Below are 21,596 nucleotides of genomic sequence, written 5' to 3'. Positions count from 1 at the left end.
CCCAGTACTGTACATTATATTATGCATATTAAGATGAGATTTGATAAATACCATTAATGTAGATGATGAAATATTTTTTTGATTGAAAAATAAACTTAATTTCTGAAGACTTTTCTCAACACATGATAGTTTTCACTGAAGCTGTGAGCGGAATCTAATGGTGAGCACAGTTTGGTGATGGGTGCATTTTATCACCTTTTAACGTGTCTGTTAACCTTTTAGAGGGAATTCATGAAAATATGCTACTTATCTTTTCTTTCTCAGCTTGATAGTTCAATACTAAAAATCCCTTAATGTCTACGTGAATCAATACCTTTATCTAACATTTATTGATCACACTTTCTGTTGCCACATATATTCCAACATTTAAACATCTAAATCAGACTGATTTCCTGTTGAATTTCTGTAAAACTGTCACTGTTTCTCAGATATGACTTTCTAGAAGTACTGTACATGTTTGTATTTTCAGAATGTTTATCTTTTCTGTGTTTTTAAGGCAAAAACATCAATTAGTGAAAGTTAAACTATATCACAGCGTGAAGGGGAAACGTAACAGTACATAGTATATACTTTAATGCTGAGTAGAACCATTATCATTTGATTTCCAGTTGTTAATAATTAACAAGAAAAAAAAGAAATGTGATGTAAGTTTGATTGAACCGTTGTGCATTTACAGTCCATGTTTAAGTCTCCCATCCCGGCACGTCTCCTACACATCGTCAGTTCTCCTGATCGCTCCTCTTGTCTTTCTGCCAGGATATCCATCACTCGAGTCACGGCAGACATCTCTCTCGCCAAACGCTCAGTCCTCAACAATCCCAGCAAGCACGCCATCATCGAGCGCTCCAACACGCGCTCAAACCTGGGTGAGTTGGTCCGAAACGTCCACGCTGCCTGGAAACCATCTGCTGTTTTCGATTCATAACATTTTTTTTTAAAGGCGACCCACTTGCATGGAAAAGGAAGGAAACGATTAAAGAAACTCTTGACAGTGGCGAGGATAAGTCCCGACTGCCCCGAGTGGCCTTGGCCGGGTCTCTTTGTCAGGAATGAAAGATAGAGCGCAAAGCGCATGATAACAAGTTCAAGAGCCGCTCTGATTTGACTGAGGCTGATTGGAGTTTAGATGTGATTAGGACAGATTCCTGAGTCAAACGGAGGTGACAGGCTTAATCTCTGCTATGCATCACCATAAACATGAGGCGGCGGCGGCCGCCGAGCAAGACATTCCTGGAGAAGTGCATTATGGAGGCAGAGCATGTTTTAAATGTCTTTTTATGATCAAAGAGAAGCCGGGAAGCAAAACACTGCCTTCTTTTCTTTTGTTTTTTTTTTTTTTTTTGCAAGAACCAGTGCTTTAGAAAAACCAAAAGCAGATTCTTTTTTAAGTGTGGTTGTAGAAGGTAAAAATTAATCAATATATGCAGACGATGAGTTCATGTCACTTAGATAAACTACTAAAACCATTTTAGCATCCTGAAAGGAGACCCAGTAAAAAAATATAAACGCTTTAATACAGTTTGTGGTCGACGCTCCAAGCTTGAGCTCCTGCAGACATCAACACTTCAGCAGCTCCTTTAGAACCAGGGTTCCTCCTGTGAGGCAGCAGGGCTTCCCACTGCACCACCACAGCCCCTCATCGAGTCGTCTGTACTTGTTTTTAATCTGGAGACACGTTTGGAGTTGAAATGTTATTCAAACCTTGACTCTCAGTCGGAGCGCCATGGGCGCTCTGTTTGCTCTTTCAGCTCCTTGCATGTCACTCTGTGATTTGTTCTTCAGCTTCCTGCCAGGAAGAGCGGGGCTTGTGCGTTTTGTTCTATCCCCGTGATTTAGTATTTCGAGCGTCGGTTAGAAACTGACTCACGTCCACGCCGGGCGAGTGATTTCAGGAAGGTTAAACATTAAAAAAGATTGAACTCTCCCGCTCGTCTGGCACGGCGCTGCAGGAAAATGAGCCCGAGTGAGCTGTTCGGCTGGAATGTTTTCACGCGATAAGTTTACTCGGGACTCTGTGGTGGCTGGAAGCCGCCGAGCTTGGAGCCGTGATTTCCCTCAGACTGGGACTCGTGCCTCCCTCTGATATTTGTTAAGTTGTTTTTTGTCTTCGCGTCATCGTCTGATGTATCCGTCAGTCTGAGTTAGAGGTAACAAAGTGCGACCTGCTGCTCCCCTCTGAGCTATTAGTCTGGAAGCCGTCTCCCAGAAGTCATCAAGTCTGCTGAATATTTAAGGCTCTGGGAAGCAGAAAAAAGACACACGCAGCAGCAAATCAGTATTCCACAGCAGACGGATTCTTTAAAGACAAATATGATGATGATATTATTCATATTTTTGTGTTTCTCCATCTTTTTGAGCTTTCTAGTCTTCACTTTCATGATCTCTTAACTTTACATATAGCGCCATCATCAGGTCAAAATATGATTATTTATGAAGATAACCTGTAAAACTAACCCATCGCCCACAGATATATATGTAAGGAGGATTTCTATAAATATTATGTGAATCAGTCATTTTAGTGTCCTGTTTCCTCCACTGATCCGTTTCCAGTGTGTCTCACTGCTGAAATAACTGACGGAGGCAGTAGCCGAGTGGAGCGACTCCCGTCTCCCTGAAGAGTCTGTGGCCTTCGCCGCTCAGACATTCTCCAAGTTGTTTATGGGTGTTTTGAATTGTTTTATATTGAGAGTCATTTCATGTGAAATCGCTGCACATTTCTTTGTTTACTGATTAATCAGCTCCTGCCCATCTGTTACTTTGCTTCGTTCTCACTTTCATCCTGACCTGGAGCCAGTGAGCTGAATAAGTTCAGAACTCTTCTCCAGCTGTTTTTTTCCCCTTTCCAACTTTTTAGCATTTAGCCACCATCAAATTTAAAATCAGTCAGAATTGTTTATGTTTAAGTAAAATGTCACTCTAATCATCTGATATTTAGTCTGTTTTCTGGAGTATTTACGATATGGGTTTATGAAAAAGTATTTAAATGGATTATTGGTCTGTTGCAGTTTCTCTGAAAGACGATGGAATCATCTGCAGCCTTAGCCTGAATGAATAATAGCATCTGTGTCTCCCATCAGCTGAGGTTCAGAGTGAGATCGAGCGGATTTTCGAACTTGCTCGGACGCTCCAGCTGGTTGTTCTGGATGCGGACACCATCAACCACCCGTCGCAGCTGGGCAAGACGTCGCTCGCTCCCATCATCGTCTACGTCAAGATCACCTCCCCCAAGGTGAGGAACAGTCGGCGCTTTGTGATCGGAGGAAAAGAAACAATTGTGGAGGACAGAGTGGAAGAGTAAAAGCAGCCGAGGCGTCGCTCCCTCCCTCCTCTCTCATTAAATCATCCTGCCGGTGCGTCTGCGTCTCCTGTCGCAGCTCGTATTGCGTCTGGTTACCGAGCTGAGAGCAGCACTGATTCATCACTCTGACCTTCGGAAAGAGGTTTTTTATTTCTTTTTTTTTAATGCTCGTGATTCAGGGATCGAAAAAGAAGACTCAGGCAGGAATATCAAAGGAAAGCACAGGTAAAAGAGACAGCGGACGCTGACATTCATGAAGGATCCAGACTCCATTCATGTAGAATTTCAGCCGGAGAATCAAAATACTATATACTCAGGCAGTGTTTATTTTATTGAGGAACTCCAGTAGTGTTTTACTCATCCAGGTTTGAGCAGGTCTTTGGTCAGACTGCTGCACGTGAGAAGCTTGAAAGGAAGCCGTGCGACATCTGGAGCTTCAAACGAGGTTTTAAATGAAACCATCTGATACGTTCAGAGAAAAACGTCTCTTTGTTGGATCTGACAGCTGCTTTCAAAAAGGATCCAAACTCAAACTTTTTGTCACTGAGATTTTTGAGGAGGATTACAGGTTGCTTTTTTAATCTAAAATATTGCTATGAAGCATCACCAGTGAACACATCGTTTAGCGCCGCCGCCGTCCGTCGTGACCTTGCCACTCTCTGTTCGCTCTCGCCTTCAGGTGCTGCAGCGGCTCATCAAGTCTCGAGGAAAGTCTCAGGCCAAACACCTCAACGTCCAGATGGTGGCCGCCGACAAGCTGGCCCAGTGCCCCCCTGTGAGTCCCCCGAAACCCGCCGCTCACTGCAGTCCTGCAGCTTTGTCTCTTTTGGCCGTGGCTTTATGGTTTTCTGCATGTCTGAAGTTCCTCCTCAGTTTTTTTTTTCTTTTTTTTTTTTTTCTGAATGTGTTTTGCAGCCTGCCAGTTCTATTTCCGTTCTCCTCTAATCTTCTTGGTTATTATTTTAGAAAATGAAGCGAGCTCTCCAGGCCTGTGAAAGCAAAGGCTTAATTTAGTTTAAATTGCAGGCGATATCCTCGGGGAATTATCATTCAGGATTTCCTCTGAATTAACAGCTAATGCTGTTTAGCATTTAATTGGCTCCATATCATTGAATTTTTTTTTAAATCATTTTTATCGATTGTTATTTATTTCTCGTAACTTATTTGCAGTTTCTAATTGAAATACCTGAAGTTTTGTGGAGTGACTCTTCTTATGACGCTCCAGCTGAGCGCCGTCTGTTCCTCTTTTGACCCCGTCTTGTTTCATTTCCTTTAACGGGGCTCTGCTTCCGCCGCCCCGCCTCCTCTCAGGAGATGTTCGACATCATCCTGGACGAGAACCAGCTGGAGGACGCCTGTGAGCATATGGCCGATTACCTGGAGGCCTACTGGAAAAGCACCCACCCCACCAGCTGCAACCCCCCCAACCCCGTGCTAACCAAGCTGCCCGCGGCCGCCCTGCCCTCCAGCCCGGCCCCGGCCGCCGGCGTCCAGGTAGAGCGCCACGCCTGACCAAATCATCCATGCTTCAAGTCTGAAAATTAATATTTCTGGTTGTTTGGCTATTGGACCCCGATAGGTCAAACAGATGAGGTATTTATTTCCCCAGTCCTGTGAGGCTTTCGTCGATGTGTTTTCTTTGAACGGCCTGCACCGCTGTGGGTCGTTTGTAAATTGCTCTGTAACGCCTTCCCTCCACCCCTCTCTCCATCCACCGCCGCCGCCACGGCGAATGTCAGGCTGAGCTTGTGGAAAGCGCTGGTATTGATGAGGAGCAGGAGTGAACTTGACATGTATTTGACGGCGTGGTAAGTGGAAGGCTGAAGGAGTGCGGTTTTGAATTTCTCTCCTCCAGGACGGAGAGCTGCCGCTGCTCGTGGATCCGACGGTGGTGTGAGCTTGAGAGTGGCGTTTTACGCTTGGTGTGAATTCGGGTTGAACGTGTTTGACGTGCGGTGGGGGGTGGGATGCGGGTTTGTGTGTGTTCGTGCCGTCGCACTGACCGCTGTGTGTGTCGCCGGCCGCAGGGAAACAGTGCGGAGCAGAAAGGAGAGAAAGCGCTGGTGGAGAGGAAAGGCTCCAAAGAGGACTACCAGCACCATCACCACCACCACCACCACCACCACCACCACCAGAGCCTGGACCAGGCCGACGCCGACGCCGACCTGGAGGGGCCGGGCAACGAGGAGGAGAGACCCCTCCGAACAGAGTCTTCCAGGAGAGCGCAGCACGTCCACCACCGGTCGTCTTCCACCAGGACTGAGCACCACAACCACCACCACCACCACCACCACCACAGCAGCCGGGCGCGGGGGCTCTCCCGGCAGGAGACGCTGGACTCCGAGACCCCCGAGAGCCGCGAGAGCAAGGACTCGGCGTACATCGAGCCGCGCGCCCAGCTCCTCCACCAGGAGGAGGAGGAGGAGGAGGAGCAGGAGGAGGAGGATGAAGAGGAGGACGAGGACGTAGGGGAGGGGCACCCCCAGCAGCAGCAGCGCTACGAACCACTGCCCCACCGGGACCACAACCACCACCACCACCACCACCACCACCGCAGCGGCGGCGGCGGCGGCGCGGCGGACGAGGCCGGCCACGGTCAGGGACACCACCGCTCCAAGGAGCGCGAGCAGGACCACAACGAGCGCAACAAGCAGCGCTCGCACCACCACCACCGGCCGGCGCGCGACCACCACCACCACCACCACTACTACGACCGGGACCGGGACCGGGAGCGGGACCGGGAGGGGGAGGTGGCCCCCAAGAAGAGGGGCGAGGCGGGAGAGTGGGCCAGGGACTCCTACATCCACCAGTGACAGACCAAAACCCCGCCGCCCCTCCCCCGCCCCCGCCCCCGCCCCCGCCCACCCGGACTCCTTCTGTTCTCCCATCGTGCTGCTACACCCCCCCCCCCCCCACCCGAACCCACAGCATCCTATTTATGTACACTTCTTTGTAAATGCTGTTGCATCTTTTTTCAATGGCGGGATTTTTGATTACATAGATACAAATATAAATATATAAATATATGTATGTGTGTATCTATGCATAGACGTTGTTTATGTGTGGATATGCATGGATATTCTCAAAATATATGCATATTTTAAACCTGTGTTTGATAAAGCATGACACAAAAGCAGAATTTTTTTCTGTACTGAGCTGTGCTTTCTGTGATTAGCATTATAATTTTTACTATTATTATTATTATTATGATTATTATTATTAATATTATTGATTTTTATTGCTTGCTACCACTTGAATTTTTTTTGTTCTTCAGACTACTGTGACGGTTGACTGCAGGGGACGACCACAAAACATAGCTTGATGCTGTATTTGCAGAACAGTGTGGCGGTTTGGGAAATCCACGCGTTGCTCTGTATGAGGCACAATGAGCTGGAAGCAAATCCCCCACTTCTAAATCTGACAATGTTCCGGTTTAGCTGCTGTTTTAGAGCTGAGATGGTTTCGTGTGAGGAAGTGGAGTTTTTTAATGCTGCTCCTGATGTTTTGTCCAAACTTGAAATGAAAACAGCAGCTTTAATCTAAAACTTTAATCACTAGGATAAAATTAAAAACAGTTTGATTAAAAAATTCAAGTTTAAAAAAAAAATTTTAGAAGTAAAAGTGAAAAACAGACACTCAAACTCTCTCAGAGTCTTAAAGTAGAAGGATGTTACTTCTTTTCTCTATTTCCTGAGCCAGTTTCAAACATTCCTCTTTAATAACACGGTGGATAATGAATGTGCTGCTGCTGGACGTTCGCTCCACCGTCTGTTTGTTCTGGTTCTCGTTCAGACATGTGGCACAAACTGACATGGTTTCTGGCTTTTTTCTGTGTTTAGGTTGAAATCAGGGTCGATGGTGAGAAGACAGATTTGGGGCAAAAAATATGCACAGACATCGAAAAACGAGAAGTTATACGGTAAAGCCCTTAGACGTTTCTTTAAAAAGTCAGAAGATGATGTTAAAAATTGGCTCCACAAGTCAAATATAGACACCTTAGAAATCTTAAGACTGAAGAAGCTCGAGGCGGGACGCTGCAATTGGATCTGACACCGATAAAAGGAGCTTCATCTGGATGAAAACATGAATAAATTAAGAAATACTGGGACTAACCTGATCTCCCTCTTCTGATAGGAATGCAGTGTGAGAGCGTCGCCTGCTTCAAACCGAACCCGTGTGTTTCCCAAACTGCCCGTCAACTCCTCTTTACTTTTCTACTCATCAATTTACTGCTTTGTTCTTTTTTTTTTTTTTTTTGTTAAATTCTAAATCCATGGTTTTTAGTTTTGGACATATTTATGCCTCTTTCGAGGCGCACCTTAGTCTTGCCTTACAAGACAAAACGAAACGAGTTCAACAGTAACTTCCTCTCTTACATGCAGTACTGTTCTTTGTATGGGTCCAGAAACATTTTATAACATTGGTACACCCTTTTTTCTGCACTTTTACTGACTCACGCTGGTTTCAAGTGAAAGCAAATTTGATATGACACTGCGATTTAATGTACATCCGCCGACGAAACCCCTCTCACGGCTCATCGTTTGGGTCCAGTCCCCTTTTTTCTAATCAGTGTTGTTTGACTCCCACTTTTAACTCCCAGTTCTTAGTTCAGAGGATCTTGATTTCAGGAGGTTTTTGTTGGTGTGTTCTTCACAGAAAATTAAAAGAAGCATTTGAAAAACAAACGGGAACCATTCAAAATGTTTGCCAGATGAACGTTTTTGGGGTTTTTTTCTGTCATGTGTTCACAGGATCTGCTTCATGCGCCTCCACAGTCCAAACTACCATCGTGAATATCAAACTTTGGTTTGAGTCTGTTTACACACAGCCGCCCCTCTCTGTTTCTATGCTACACTGGTAGCACAACACATTTTTCTATGGGTGTACATAATGCGTAAATATGGAGAATAAAGTTGGCGGCACGGGACCGACGTGAAAGGGAGGAGATGTCGGCGTCTGCTTTTGTGAGGAGACCCAGACGGGCCGGGGGAGGGAAGCGCCGTCTATAAATAGTCCATCTGAAACTCTGCTGAAAAATTGAGGTAGACTCACCGGCAACTGCCTCCCGCGTTGCCATGACAACCCCCCCCCTCGCATGAATGACAACACCGCGAGGCGGCGAGCGTCGGAAAAATAGCTGCACACAGCTGCCTCCCAAACAGACAAACAGGCGGCGCTCCCGGAAATGCAGCTGATTTGTTTTCTGAATATTAATGTCGTTAAAGCAGATGAGAAAGAGGTGAAGGGAAAAAAAATAATAATGTTTCAAATCTGGAGTCACAGAACAGCCATTTTAATCTTCCGCCACATGCAGCGTGGACGTGTGTGTGTGTGTGTGTGTGTGTGTGTGCTCCTGGACCGATGGCAGCCTGATGGTATTCCCAGGGAAGAGGGATTGAGCCGAGGTCATCCTGAAGGTCCTCAAAAACGCAGCGTGACAGCAGAGCGGGCCAGATGTTTGTGCACTGCAGGCACGAATCTATAAATCACTCTTTAATGGGAACGCACAGTCCAATCTGTGCCGAGCAAATCAGCGACAATACCACTCATCTTCATATTTACCATTTTTAAGCTGCATAGAGTATGGAACAGTCGTACAGGTTTACAGAATAACGAGCTCGGCGATTGAATGTCGATGAATACTTGATATTGATCAAAACCGTGATTTCAATTCTGTTTTGAGATATTATTTAACAAATTTGTCCCATGAAAAGTGAAAACTGGATTTCCTCACACAGACTGGATGCATGAAGTAAACTCAGGGTTAAAATGTGCCAGTTTATTCATTTACAGTCATACTTTTTTTTTTATTTTTTTTTTTTTTATAATTTTTAATGTTGGGTTTTGGACAAATTTTTGATCAAGACAAGACATTTCATTCATCACTCTGCTTTGGATGATAAAATCATTTCAGATCTATTACATGTAGGAACAGAAAGACTTCTACAAACTACATAAAAAAAGCATTTATTAAATATTTATTTGGTGCCTTTCAAACGTCCCAAAGTAATAAGAGAACGCAAACACTTGTTTCAAACCCTGTTAAGTTGGGAATAAATGACGTGTGGTGCGTCCCGGTCGCAGACGACAAGACGTAAGCGGCGCTAATTAACCGTCCCGGCTGACTCCGGCCCGACCGAAGACACTAAATTGTTAATACCTCCCGTGACCTCTTTCTGCGCGCCACTTCCTGATCCGCGCTCCCCCGTCCATCCAGCGAATCCGCCGTCGCCATGGCAGCTGTGTCGTCACTGTTGTTATGGCGACGCCGGCACTGCTGCATTTGCCAAGCGCTCATTCAGTCTTCATCCCCGCGTGCCTCCTCCTCCTCCTCTCCTCCTCCTCCTCCTCTCCCCTGCCCTCTCTGTTTATAAAGCTTATCCCTATATGGCCCGCAGTTCCAGAGAGCAGCTGTTCGGAGGCAGATGCTGTAAACAGCGCAGTGAGCTCTTTGTCAACACCGGCCCGTCAGAGCACACTCGGTGTCGGAGTGTAAACACAGTTGTTCCCGTCTCGTGCGAGAGAGGGAGGGAGGGTGGGGGGGATGGGGGTGCTGGAAGACAAAACTTGCCCCCACCAGTGATCAGTTTTTCAGGAACTTGGCGATGAAGAAGCCGATGGTGTCGCCGTCGGCGGCCTCCGCTTTGCCTGCCGTCCGGCCCCAGCTCAGCTCGGGACTGAACCTCTGGAGGAGGCGCAGCTGCTCGGGCGGCAGGCCGGCTCCCAGCATGCCCTCTGCTCCGAGGCGAGGCTCCTGGCGTGAGGGAGAGAGCGGCGGTGAGAGGCGCCTCTCCGGGGGCGTCCGGCCGAGCCGGTCTTTACCTGTGGCTGCAGCGTGAGGCAGGGGAAGGTGTGGAGGGCCCAGGCCACCTGCTCCTCGTTCTCGGCCAGCGTTATGGTGCAGGTGCTGTAAACCAACACGCCTCCTTTCTTCAACAGCCGCACGGCCTGCGCCAGAACAACGGCAAAGAGAGAGAGACGACAACTTCAGGATGTTTAGAACATCAGTAACACAGTGATCAGCAAGCCTTTGGTATCGATGTCTCCCATCCTGTAAAAGTCGTGAGGACGACATTTCTGCAGCTCATCCTGCAAGAGAGTGCACGTCCTGTTGCGCGTACTGCCCCCTAGTGGCTAACACACCCATCACAGGTTTAACTCTCACTTGTCACATAATTCAAAGCCTGCCAGCGCGTGTCGCATACAAGCACTTGCACATATATCCTCCGGAAAGCCGTCTGTCTGCTGCCCGCGCGCTGAATAACCTTGAAGAGACTCTGACAGACACTGATGGAGCGCGGCGCGTCAACGCAGTGAATGATGTCCTCTGCACTGCCTGAGGAAGACTGAGCAACTGTTGGCCTGAGGAGACTCTTCCATTTTTTTTTCTTTCACAGTTCAACGTGTGATTCCTTCAAAGACTCATTTTAAATCAGGAATATCAGCAGAACTGATTTTTAAATCCTGCTGTTGGACTCAATAACTAGTCAAAAAAAAAGGCAGCAACTTTCATACAATTAATTTGTGGTGCTTTTTTTGTATTTCATTGTCATGGCATTCGCTCATATTTGTATTTGCAGAGGAGATTGAGAGTTTTTGGGTTCATTCATGAAGTCTGGGATCTCAGTCAGTGCTCAGAAGGTTTTGGCTCCTCTTAAAAAAAATAACTGTTCAAAGAACGGTTTTTAGACTCAATATTAAGTTGTGAGATATCACTTACAGCACTTTCCTATGTGATCAACTTGCACTGCAGGGTGATGTTTTTGTAATGCTGCCACCTAGTGGTCAACAGGAGTTATTGTCTGCTAACAGCAGCAGAAGCGAAGCGTGGTTAGAAACAAAAAGACAAACGTACCGCATGAAATAGTTTGCGCTGCAGCGGCTGGTAGGAGCGGAGCTCCTTCAGGCTGAAGCCGAGGGCCATGTTGGGTCTCTGTCCGAGGCCGCTGCAGGGAGCGTCCAGCAACACCCGGTCGAAGCTCTCAGGAGGAAACGGCGGGCCTGGAATGAAGCATGTTACATTCTGAATATGTAAGCAGGACAGCGGGATTCACAGGCAGGAGGCGGAGAGGCAGTTTACCTTCAGTCACCTGAGCAGAGTCACTGCTCACAGCCTGAATGCTGTTACAGCAAAACGTCTTGATGCTCCGCAAATTCAGCATGTGTGCATTTCGGGAAATGCGCTCGATCTTATTTCGACTCTTCTCCAAAGCCACCACTTCACCCTGTGAGGAGGAACACAAAGACACACAACTAGCACCCATTAGACAAAACCACTGACGTTCTTCAAATCAAACATGGGAAATAAATTTCACACTTAAACAGTGATTTATAGAAGAAAAAAAATAAAATCCTGAAAAGGAACTGTGAGCTGTGAGAGTTAAAAGTACCTGATCCCCCATGAGCGCAGCGATGTGGCAGGTCTTCCCTCCAGGGGCTGCACACATGTCCAGGATCCGCTCTCCAGGGCGAGGCCCGAGGACGTGACCCACAACCACAGACGGGAGGTTCTGCACAACAGAAAGAAAAAAAAAAGTTTCTGACTGCTGCAAACTTTAAAAAAATAAAATAAAAGAGCCTCTTTTAAGACTTGAAAAAAAAAAAATCCAAACGTCTTCATCCAATCTTTTTTTTCCAGTGGCAAATTTGACAAATAAATCTGACTTCACTTACATAAGGCATTCTATCTGCTTCAGTATTGCCAAAGTGCCTTAAAGCATCTCAATCATGGTAACAGCTGTTATTCAAGCAGCCCGGTCTCTATTAAAGCAACACTGTGATTGAGGGACAACACAACTGTGATGCTTTCATTTTGAAGGTTGCAGCAGAAGCTCTCCAGTGTTGAGAAAACATGCACTGAAATACAAGGTAAGCAGTGACAGCAGCTAATAATTCAGAAAAAATAATGCACAGTGGTGACATGTTTGAAGCATCAGTTCAGTCCTGAGCTTTCTGAAAGTCTGTACGCAAAATCTGAGACCAAAGTTCATGAAGAAAAGGGTTCATAAATAATGAAAATAATCATTATTTTCAGTATCAATAAACCTCCCTCTATTATTCACAATAATATGTAATCAGTACCTGAAGAAAGGTGAGGCTGGGCAGGACACCATCAAAGGAGGGACTCTGGTAAAGCGGCTCCACCATCCGAATACCGACGCCTCTAAAAACACGCAGTCACAGAGTCACTGTTAGACACTTTTGGGAGAAAACTCTGACTTTTTGAAAACATGATCCATGAGAACAAGGAGGGCCAAAATGAATTTACCTGACAGGTTCACCTGTGCAGAAAATACTGGAGCGGTCCATTTCTGCAACTCCGTTTCCCACAAACACCTTCTTACCCTGGAAGCTGGTGGCCCCACGGGTGCAGCTGCCCTCAAGGTCAGAGAAGACAGACACCACATCCCCGACCTTCATGTCTGAGGAGAAAACAGGCCAGGACGGATCGAGACAGAACAGAAACGTGAAGTCAAGCTGGATACACTTCATGTCTCAACGTGTGTCATACTTCCAGTTTTTTAAGTGAGTCTTACACTTGGGGCTGGCCATGATTCCCTGAGCGAAGACGTGAGCTCCTCGCAGCACGGCGTTCCCACACTGAGCGCCCACCACCACCTCTGAGCTGAGCTGCTTCACGGGTCTGGAAACACCAGAGGGAACACCGACACGCTCTCACCGCTGCGACTGGAACCGGAGTTGGTAACGGGAGGCGCTGAACTTCCCCGTGGTTTTGTGGGCTTCAGAAAATATGCGGTGAGACCAGCCGATTTTCTTTGACTTGGCTCAAACATTTCTCACATACCTGGGGCCGTCGACAGGAAGGAGCAGCACATCGTTCACTCTGGGGTGTGGAAGAATCTGGATGCAGTCTTCGGAGGGGCTGCATGTCTGCTGCTTCAACGATAACAACATGCCACGAGGTCATTCTGCATCTGCCGAGCACATCCACAGTCAAACTCCAACCTCCAGACTCACTCTCTTCAGCTCCTCTCGCAGCTTGTCGTGGATTTCTTCCAAGGGAGCCAGATGAGTGCTGGCCCGCACGCAAGTGTAGGACGGCGGATGAGAGAGACACGAGAGCAGCTTCTGGAAACGACACTCAGCCTCCTGAGGACCCACGGCTGCAAGAACCTGAACACAACCAAACCAGTGGAGACAGTCGAAACAAGTAAAGCGTGTTAGGAGCTTTAAGATAATTGCATAATAATTTCTGATTCTGATTCTCAGATTTTATTTACCTCCTTGTTCATGAAAACACTCCTCAGATATTCCGTCACTTCAGGCTTCAGGGAGATTTTCGGAAAAATCGACATGTCTTCTGTTTTTGACACAACTCCAGCCTTTGCACACAAAAAAAAAAAAAAAAAAAAAAAAAAAACGACTTTAAATTTTGGAGATAGTGATGAAAATGTGCAGAAATGTTTGGGAAAGACCACTCTGGTGAGAAACAAAACTAAAGCTTGATTCATTCTGTGCAAAGTCAGATATTTAAACTATATTATGAATAAATCTCATCACGACATGGACCTCAGGTACTCAGATTGAAACAACTGTGAATAAGTAATGGTGACATAGTGATCATTAATGATTGAAATTGAAAATGGATCTGTATTTTTCAAATAATAGAAAAATCTACAGGTTTGATATCCTGTGTATGCAAATAAGGAAAAAGGCATTAACCATTTGCTTGTGTTTTTATTATCAATTTTACTCTGTATCCTCATCTTATGACATATAAAGGTCGTGATTAACTGTATGAATATTTTTTTTTTTTACATTTTATGAGGGTTATTACTGTTGATTACTTGCATTGTTCATATGTGTGACTGGTAATAAAGCAATGGTCAAATCATAAAGCGCAATCAATGATCATCTAAAATGTTATGAGAACCAACACTGTAAGAGCGAAAAAAAACAGTCAACCAGGAGGAAATAAATGCATATGGACCACTTTTCACATCTTATTTCTACACATCACTGTCATATTTCAACGTGAGATGCTCAAATAACAGAAATAATATTATGTATCAGTAACCTAAACAAAAAAAATGTTCCCACCAACAAATAACACGTTAAATAAAACATTCGTCATGCAAATTTACATCGTAATTTTGACCTAAAAGCTCTAAAAGTGGTTTTATTCCTCTGTTACTCACTGACTCGCTGTGTCTGTTGGCTCTCACATGCTCGCTGCTGTCACTTCCGCATACGTCACCAGCGTGGTCACGTGGCTCAGCGCTGGGTTTTTTGTTTGTGCGTCTTTATAAATATATTTCGACGTATACTGTTTTCCTTTTTCTTCGTGTGTATTTTAAGTTTAACTTGACTATATTTTATCAGCTTTTTTAAATCAATGACTTTAAAATATTTCAAGAAACATTTGGTGAAGTGTATCTATCTATCTATCTATCTATCTATCTATCGACAGTACTGGACACAGCAAACTGTAAAAGTTACAAAATAGCTTACTGAATACAGGATAAATAATAGAAGTAAAGAAAAAAGAATAAAAACAGAAACAGGATAACAGACGATTACTGAGATGACATATTCTGATGATGAGTGAATCTGCAAATTAAATATGAAATATGAAAATGAGCAATAGATTACAATTATTGCAGTAATCAATGTGTTATTTTGTCATTACAAAACAGGATGGAACCTATCCTGGCAGAAGTTTGTAGAGCACCTTAATAGAAGCACAATATTTATAAGGGAGAAGAGAAAATCTCCCAATTTGGATCTTCAGATGAGTCTGTCTCTTCTGAAGATAAAGACAAACGTGCTTTGTGCACTTTATTATTTGTAACACAAACCTGTCGTATTATCCATTTGTAATAGCATTTTGCCTGAAAAATTATGCATAACTAAGAATTATTCGAAGGACAATGCATTGCAAGGGGTAAATGTTAGATAGCTCATTGGAATTTGTACCATATATTTTTTGAAAGCTTACATTTACGTGAGATAAATATAAGATACTTCAAGTCAAGTTTTTAAAACCCCGACGTATGTGCAATGACGTCATCACGTAACCGGAAAATCACTGAATTGTCTGCGTTGCGATTTTGGTCGTAGCACCGGAGCTGGCAGCTAACGGGCAAAGGGAGCGGAGCCACGGAGCCAGCGCAGTCCACGCCGAGCGGCTCTCCAACACTCCCCGACTTGAGCGCTCTGCGGAGGCTTCACGGACAGCCCACAGCGGGAAGTCGCCAACCCACGGTGTCCATCCCTTCATCAGCTCCGCTTTGGATGTTACCGGTTCGCATGGAGTCCCTGCAGAAAAGAGATCATCCAGCTAATGTTAGCTAGCCGCGGACTGCACCGTGAGAACGAAGGAACGGAGAAGCTTGGAGCTGCCGCCGGCCGCTGTACACAGAGAGACGTCGGTATCGACCGTGAGAATGGGCCTCATATTCGCCAAACTCTGGAGCTTCTTCTGTAACCAAGGTGGGTGTCGATCCGGGGGGATTGTTACGGCTCACTAACCCCCCTGCGAGCCGCTCAGCCGGGGATAATGAGAGGTGTTAGCCCGTTAGCACAAAGTGAGCAGCGGTAACAGATGGGGGAGAATTATCTCGCTGCACATCTCTTTGACTTCAGCACTCCGGCTGCCCTGCCAGCTGAAGTGTCTTTGTTCCACTCACACGACAACAACAACCAGTTCAACTGCACTTTGTGGACAGCTCGGGGGCCGCCGCTGCTTTTCGTCTGTTTTCTCAACCAACACGATTACCTTACGTCTCGTAGTTGCCTAAAAAGCATAAATCCTCTTTCTGGGAGTTTGTAAACATCCCCTTTAGTTTTTAGAGAGATGTTCCGTCTGGACTCACACGGATTCAGATGCTTTGAGTGATGTTTTTCACAGGAAAGTCACAAATCATGCAGCTGTTGCTGCTTTCTCTCTTTCCAAGTTACAAATCTATGGATTCTTGTTTAGCCTAAACATATAGGGTTTGCAAAAAGTTCTAAATAAAATTGCACGTGTTTTCTAGTTGTCGTTTTAGTATATGTTGTTATTTTTGCTTGAAATTATGGTGCAAACTTACAGATGATATTGTCCGCGTAAAAAACAATAAATGTATCACTTAAATGTCCTTTATTAAGCGTGACACTGTTATTGTATTTGGTAAATGATGGAACAAAGGCAACAAGAGATGTGCTAATGGAACAGCTCGGTATTCATTTGGGTAGTACGTCTCTAAAGTAGGTACTTCATGGGGAAATTCAATCCCCAGTGCAACAGTTTGTGAATACGTTTAAGAGGTAACTGGGGAAAAGATGTGAATTTAATCATCTGCTGCTCTCAACGCAATTAAAATATTCAGAGAATCTGAACAAGTCTGCACAGAAGAGACAGCTGAAAAGGCTATGAGCTGGCTGTGACCTTCAGGTGTTCAGCCAGCGCTTAAGTAAAAACCTACGTGAAAGTAGGACTGAGAGCAACGCTGTATTCAGCCAGACACTAACAACAGGCAGAGATGTCTCCTTCTTAAGCTCATTTTAATTGAAGTAATTTTCCTGAATCATAGTTGTCGTTTGAAATAATAAATCTGGGAGTAAAACTGGCCTGCCTGCAGCCTAGACCTATCACCCACTGACAATATTTGCTATACAAACAAAAGAGGCTCCTATGCCAATACATGTATGGAGGGACGTGTAAAAAAAAAAAAAAAAGAGTTACAGTGTGGTGAAAAGGTTGTTTTGCTCTTTTTCACCTCTTGAATTACATAAAAACTGGGTTGGTATTCTTTAAAGTGAAAATGTAGACTTGTGCATCATTGTATTTAGTTTTCAGTCCACATGTTTGCACACTTCCAAGAGTTTGGGAACTTGAGATTTAGTATGATCTGCCTGGGGATTGGGGCTGAGGCCTTTGGTGGTAGCTCCTTTCACCACTGTGGTAATACTGCCTGGCCCGGAGGACAGCAGACTCTACACCTACACCTGCTTACCATCCCTAACTCGGGATTACGCTGATCCCAGTGTCAAGTTTCACTCACTTAAGGAGATTACAGCGTGGTGTGAGTGAAGTCGTCCGACTCAAAGTTGCGGCTAAATGCACGTAATCAACGCAGTGTGGACAGAAGGAAACAAAACCCACCAGACGGGAAGGTGGATACTCTGCTGTTACTGTTCCCAATCCACACCCGAGTGTGGACGAGCCTTTTTACTGGAGTAATATGATCAGTTGATTGTGTTCACAGTCTTCAGTCTCTGGGGTTTGTGAAATGTCCGATTTATTTTTTTTTCTTGGCTGTTAATTGCGCTGAGTGAGCGGTCTCCTGGTGGCTCCTATTCGAGCGTCCTTTCAAACCCTGCATGGTTCACGGAGTCCTCTGAACTGCGAGTCCTCTGGGCAAACTTCCTTCCTCTGGGGCAGACGGAGGCCTCAGAAGGGCCGAAAAGTCAAAACACTCAGCCGGGCTGTTTTGTCATGAATGTGTCTGCTCTGATTTGGTATTTGCCCCCTGCCTGTTTACCTTACTTCACACTTCACAGTTATCAAAACCCTCACTTTTCTTCTGGCCTGGTTTATGAATGGAGGTGGGGGGGGTTACTGTAGCCATTGCTATGTTTGGAAGAATGAGGTCAGGGAAGAGTCGAGGAAGGAAGGAAGTTCAGCTTTTATGATTTTCAGTTGAATGGCATGAATGCTTTCTGTGTCACGTAATGTTTTTATACCGACCGAGTGACGCGTGTTAGTTCACACATGGTTTTCTCACCTCCTGGAAACTGAATTTCTGACAGATTATAGGGGGGAGGAAATCACAAATGTTCTATGTTCATTTCAGAGCACAAAGTGATCATCGTGGGCCTCGACAATGCAGGGAAAACCACTATCCTCTACCAGTTGTGAGTACTTGACTTGTTGCTGTCAGCTTCTCAAAATGGCTCGGCTTGCAAGAACTCATTTGATGATTCTGCTCAAGTTTGATGAACGAGGTGGTCCACACTTCGCCCACCATCGGAAGCAACGTGGAGGAGATCGTGGTGAAGAACACACACTTCCTGATGTGGGATATAGGAGGGCAGGAGTCTCTCCGGTCCTCCTGGAACACCTACTATTCCAACACAGAGGTGAGAAACCCTGCTTCTTTCCACTGGGTTTTCTTTTTTTTTTTTTTTTCCCCCTCCTCCTCTCAGCTCAGCAGCTGGTGTGGTTGTTCGGAGCACAGACGGCAGCGGGGTCCGCCCAAGGTCAGAGGTCAGCCCAATCACAAAAGCCTCTGAAATGCAGAGCCGGGGTCAGCTGCTGCTCTCGCCGCAGGGGCAGATGTGTGGGAGATCCTGAGGAGAGTTCACTATTGTAGCACAGACCCAATGCATGACACGGAATACTCAGAAAAGGGTTAAAGTAGGACCACACACAACACACACACATACACACACACACAACCTGATTCCTCCTCTTTTGTTCTGCTTTGTTGTCAGAAAATTCCTGTGCAAGTCAAACTTTCACATTCAGGCATTTTTTTTCTTTCAACAAACTGACCTGCTTGACGTGAGCGTCGCCCGGATGCTGGAGTTACTGGAGTAACCTGTTTTTTTTTATCTCTTCATGTCAACGCCACGGTCATGTTGAGACGAGGGTCACATTCACGCCGGTACATCTTCTGCCTCCTTCTCAGGCCTCGTCCGTCACGTCTCCTCTGTCTTTTGTCATTCGGAGACGCTCACTTTATCTGAAAAGGAGCTGGAAATGACCTCCCGCCGTGTCGCATTTAATCGGCGTGAATGTGTTTTTGAAAAGCGGTCGCCGGGTGTGTGATTTCTGCCTTCTCTCTGCCCCGCAGTTCATCATCCTGGTGGTGGACAGCACGGACAGAGAGCGGCTGGCCATCTCTAAAGAGGAGCTCTACAGGATGCTGGCTCACGAGGTACATTGTTTACAGCTCGCGGTTTGAAAAGGTGGCAGAGAGCGCGCGGGGGGGGGCGGGGACGGGGTCACGCCTTCATTGTTGTTCCCCCTCCATCTCCCTCAGGACCTGCGGAAAGCAGCTGTGTTGATATTTGCCAATAAGCAGGATATGAAGGACTGCATGTCCGCGGCCGAGATCTCCAAATACCTCACCCTGAGCTCCATCAAAGACCACCCCTGGCACATACAGTCCTGCTGCGCGCTGACAGGAGAGGGGTAAGACGTGACGGCGTCGGCACGCTTTCAATAAACTCTGCATTACACACTGAAATACCATGAAGACCCCACCCTCATCCAGCTGCTGAGCCCTGAGGCATAGCGATCACACACACACACACACACGCTTTTCATCTGCTTTGGTTAATCATGCGAAAAAGAAAAAAGGAAAAAAAAGCAATCAGTCATCAAGGGGGAAAAAAAACTTTTTAAAGTCATGCATTCCAACTTTATATCAATCGGTTCATCCATGATGTGTTTTCTTCCCCTCTGTTCACTCGGAAACAAGGCTTTGAGTGTCAGGATGAGCCTTCACGTTGTTGTGAAAAGCTGCTTAGATCTCATTTTTCTTCTCACGATTTGGGACAGAAAAGTGCCGTGATGACATGAAGCCCTCTGGCGCCCCCTTGAGGAGGCCTGTCCAACTAAAATAAAAAAAAAATTAAGTGTTTTAAAGTTGTGTAGCAGGACAGAATTAGAGATATCTGCAAGCTCTGCTCCCTTTGATCGTTTACTTCTTATCTCTGCTGTCAGGACGGAGAAACGGTGTACTGGAAACTCGTCTTTCCTGCAGTAATCTCTCCTTCTTGTTTCCTCAGATTGTGCCAAGGTCTCGAGTGGATGACCTCCAGAGCTGGACTCAGATAGCCCCGCCCCCCCGGCCTGCGATGGCCTGTCTACCTGCACCACCCCCGCGGTGGCCCGACACGTTGGCTCATCCTTACCTTTTTTTTTTTTTTTTTTACTTCTTTATTTTATTTTTTCTAAAGTCAGATTCGGGAGCGCTGCACCGAGGCTTCAGTGGATCTGGTGCTCGTCCCGGTCAGCAGGAGTGAAGAAGAGACCTTTAAAGCAGGCTCTCACAGCGGAGGAGAGAGAGGACTCCGCCGCCGTTGACACTACATACATATCATGTTACATTAATCAGAGCAGAGGATGCCATAAGCACCATGTGGAAGTCCACATACACACACCAGGTCTTTTGTTTTTTTTGTAATTTGTCACAAAGCAGTATTGTGGAGGCTGTTTTGGTGGGAGGATTTGTTACACTGCACAATGACTCATAAAAAGTTCTCATGATGTGTTTTGGTTCTCAGCACAGCTATTGATATATCCGTTACATTTCATTTCAGCTCCATAAGCTACACTGTCGGTGGTTGTTCTCACTTAAAATAATAATACTGGTGCCACATTGAATCATGGGGGAACTACAGAAGTCCTATTTTATTACCTGTGAGCCTGTACTTGGGCATTATCGTGGTGTCGATTTGCAGCATTAAGCATGCTAATTTTTTTACTTTCTGTATCCTCAAAATTAACTTAACCATGCAACATGGTTTTAAATGCAAATACAACACTCGGTTTTATTAACAGTATTTTAAATGTAAATGCTCTGTTTTTTAAGGAATGCGTTGTGACTTATTTAATTTCGTTTTTTGCTTCGTAGGCATGACTTTCATCAGCGTGAGTTAGCTCCTCGCCCAGGGTCTTTGATTTCTGCGTCATCTCCTTAAGTCATATTCCACCTTTTCTACTCTTCGAACAAAGGGATCAGAACGAGTCGCCGCCGTCGAACAGGCGACACACACTTTAACGGGAAGCCGAGTATCCGCTCAGTCGTTCAGTAGCATAAACGCAAACCTAACGGCCGTTACATAGTTTTTAATACTTGATCCTCAGCCTTAACCGAGCTGTTCCCAGTGTCTGGAGGGCTGCCTGTGACTTTTTTTTTTTTTTACCTCCCGTTCCCATCTCCAACCTGGTAAAAGAATTCCTCGAACTCGCCGACAGATCTATGCACGTGTCACTTTGAAACCTTGTTAAACCTTCTACAAGTTCTGCAGTGGCCAAAAAAGGAGGAGGTGCATGAGTTTCATCGAGTCAGAGTGGAGAAAGAACGGAACCATTGGGGTCTGGGGGAGTGGGGGGGGGGGCGGGGGGTGTTGCCTCTGGGGTATTTTGTGAGGAAGGTCCTTTTCACACCAGCCGTGCGGCCCCCAGACCGTTCACAGCGTTTACCTTGAGCTCACAGAGCGAGGAAACTGATCATACTGTGCGGTGACGTTTAGTCCGGGTCATGTACTGTATTTCAGCTCCATTTCCAATAAAAGTTTGTTTTTGAACTTTGACCGTTCCACGTTCCTCATTCTGAAGGAC

The 21,596-nt window shown here is 45.8% G+C and overlaps 3 protein-coding genes across 12 annotated transcripts in view; 2 read left to right on the top strand and 1 right to left on the bottom strand.

The window, feature by feature from the left end:
- cacnb2a (calcium channel, voltage-dependent, beta 2a) overlaps positions 1–7,815 on the top strand; it is a 51,451-nt gene extending 43,636 nt beyond the window's left edge. For 7 of the 8 annotated variants that reach the window (XM_030099871.1, XM_030099867.1, XM_030099869.1 and 4 more), the window contains 5 exons: positions 757–866; positions 3,078–3,229; positions 3,978–4,073; positions 4,610–4,792; positions 5,326–7,815. In XM_030099871.1, coding sequence (XP_029955731.1) covers positions 757–866; positions 3,078–3,229; positions 3,978–4,073; positions 4,610–4,792; positions 5,326–6,111 — 1,327 coding nt within the window. In that variant the 3' untranslated portion in view covers positions 6,112–7,815. The remainder of the gene's footprint in view (positions 1–756; positions 867–3,077; positions 3,230–3,977; positions 4,074–4,609; positions 4,793–5,325) is intronic. The other variant, XR_003932106.1, reaches the window with a different exon arrangement.
- A 1,241-nt stretch (positions 7,816–9,056) lies between these two features.
- Positions 9,057–14,495, bottom strand: nsun6 (NOP2/Sun RNA methyltransferase 6). 3 transcript variants are annotated; one of them, XM_030099874.1, is made up of 12 exons: positions 14,458–14,495; positions 13,540–13,641; positions 13,277–13,432; positions 13,104–13,195; positions 12,835–12,941; positions 12,567–12,720; positions 12,380–12,461; positions 11,689–11,808; positions 11,379–11,523; positions 11,154–11,299; positions 10,121–10,246; positions 9,057–10,052 (listed from the first exon to the last, which is right to left on the bottom strand). In XM_030099874.1, exons 2-12 carry the CDS (start codon positions 13,612–13,614, stop codon positions 9,882–9,884), a joined length of 1,374 nt encoding a protein of 457 aa, XP_029955734.1. In that variant the 5' UTR covers positions 13,615–13,641; positions 14,458–14,495; the 3' UTR covers positions 9,057–9,881. The 3 variants fall into 3 exon arrangements, with proteins under 3 accessions (XP_029955734.1, XP_029955736.1, XP_029955735.1); XM_030099876.1 differs by having other exon boundaries at positions 13,104–13,192; XM_030099875.1 differs by having other exon boundaries at positions 14,462–14,480.
- Positions 14,496–15,358: 863 nt separating this feature from the next.
- Positions 15,359–21,566, top strand: arl8 (ADP-ribosylation factor-like 8). Its single transcript, XM_030099878.1, has 6 exons — positions 15,359–15,751; positions 18,097–18,157; positions 18,235–18,382; positions 19,099–19,182; positions 19,288–19,439; positions 20,039–21,566. The coding sequence occupies exons 1-6, from the start codon at positions 15,706–15,708 to the stop codon at positions 20,085–20,087; spliced, it is 540 nt and encodes a 179-aa protein (XP_029955738.1). The 5' UTR covers positions 15,359–15,705; the 3' UTR covers positions 20,088–21,566.
- The last annotated feature ends 30 nt before the right edge of the window (positions 21,567–21,596 follow it).

The sequence above is a fragment of the Salarias fasciatus genome, chromosome 9 (assembly GCF_902148845.1).
Source record: "Salarias fasciatus chromosome 9, fSalaFa1.1, whole genome shotgun sequence".
Taxonomy (NCBI): Eukaryota; Metazoa; Chordata; class Actinopteri; order Blenniiformes; family Blenniidae; genus Salarias; species Salarias fasciatus.
The sequence above is the reverse complement of the archived record's forward strand: the minus strand, read 5'-3'. Positions and strand labels throughout refer to the sequence as shown.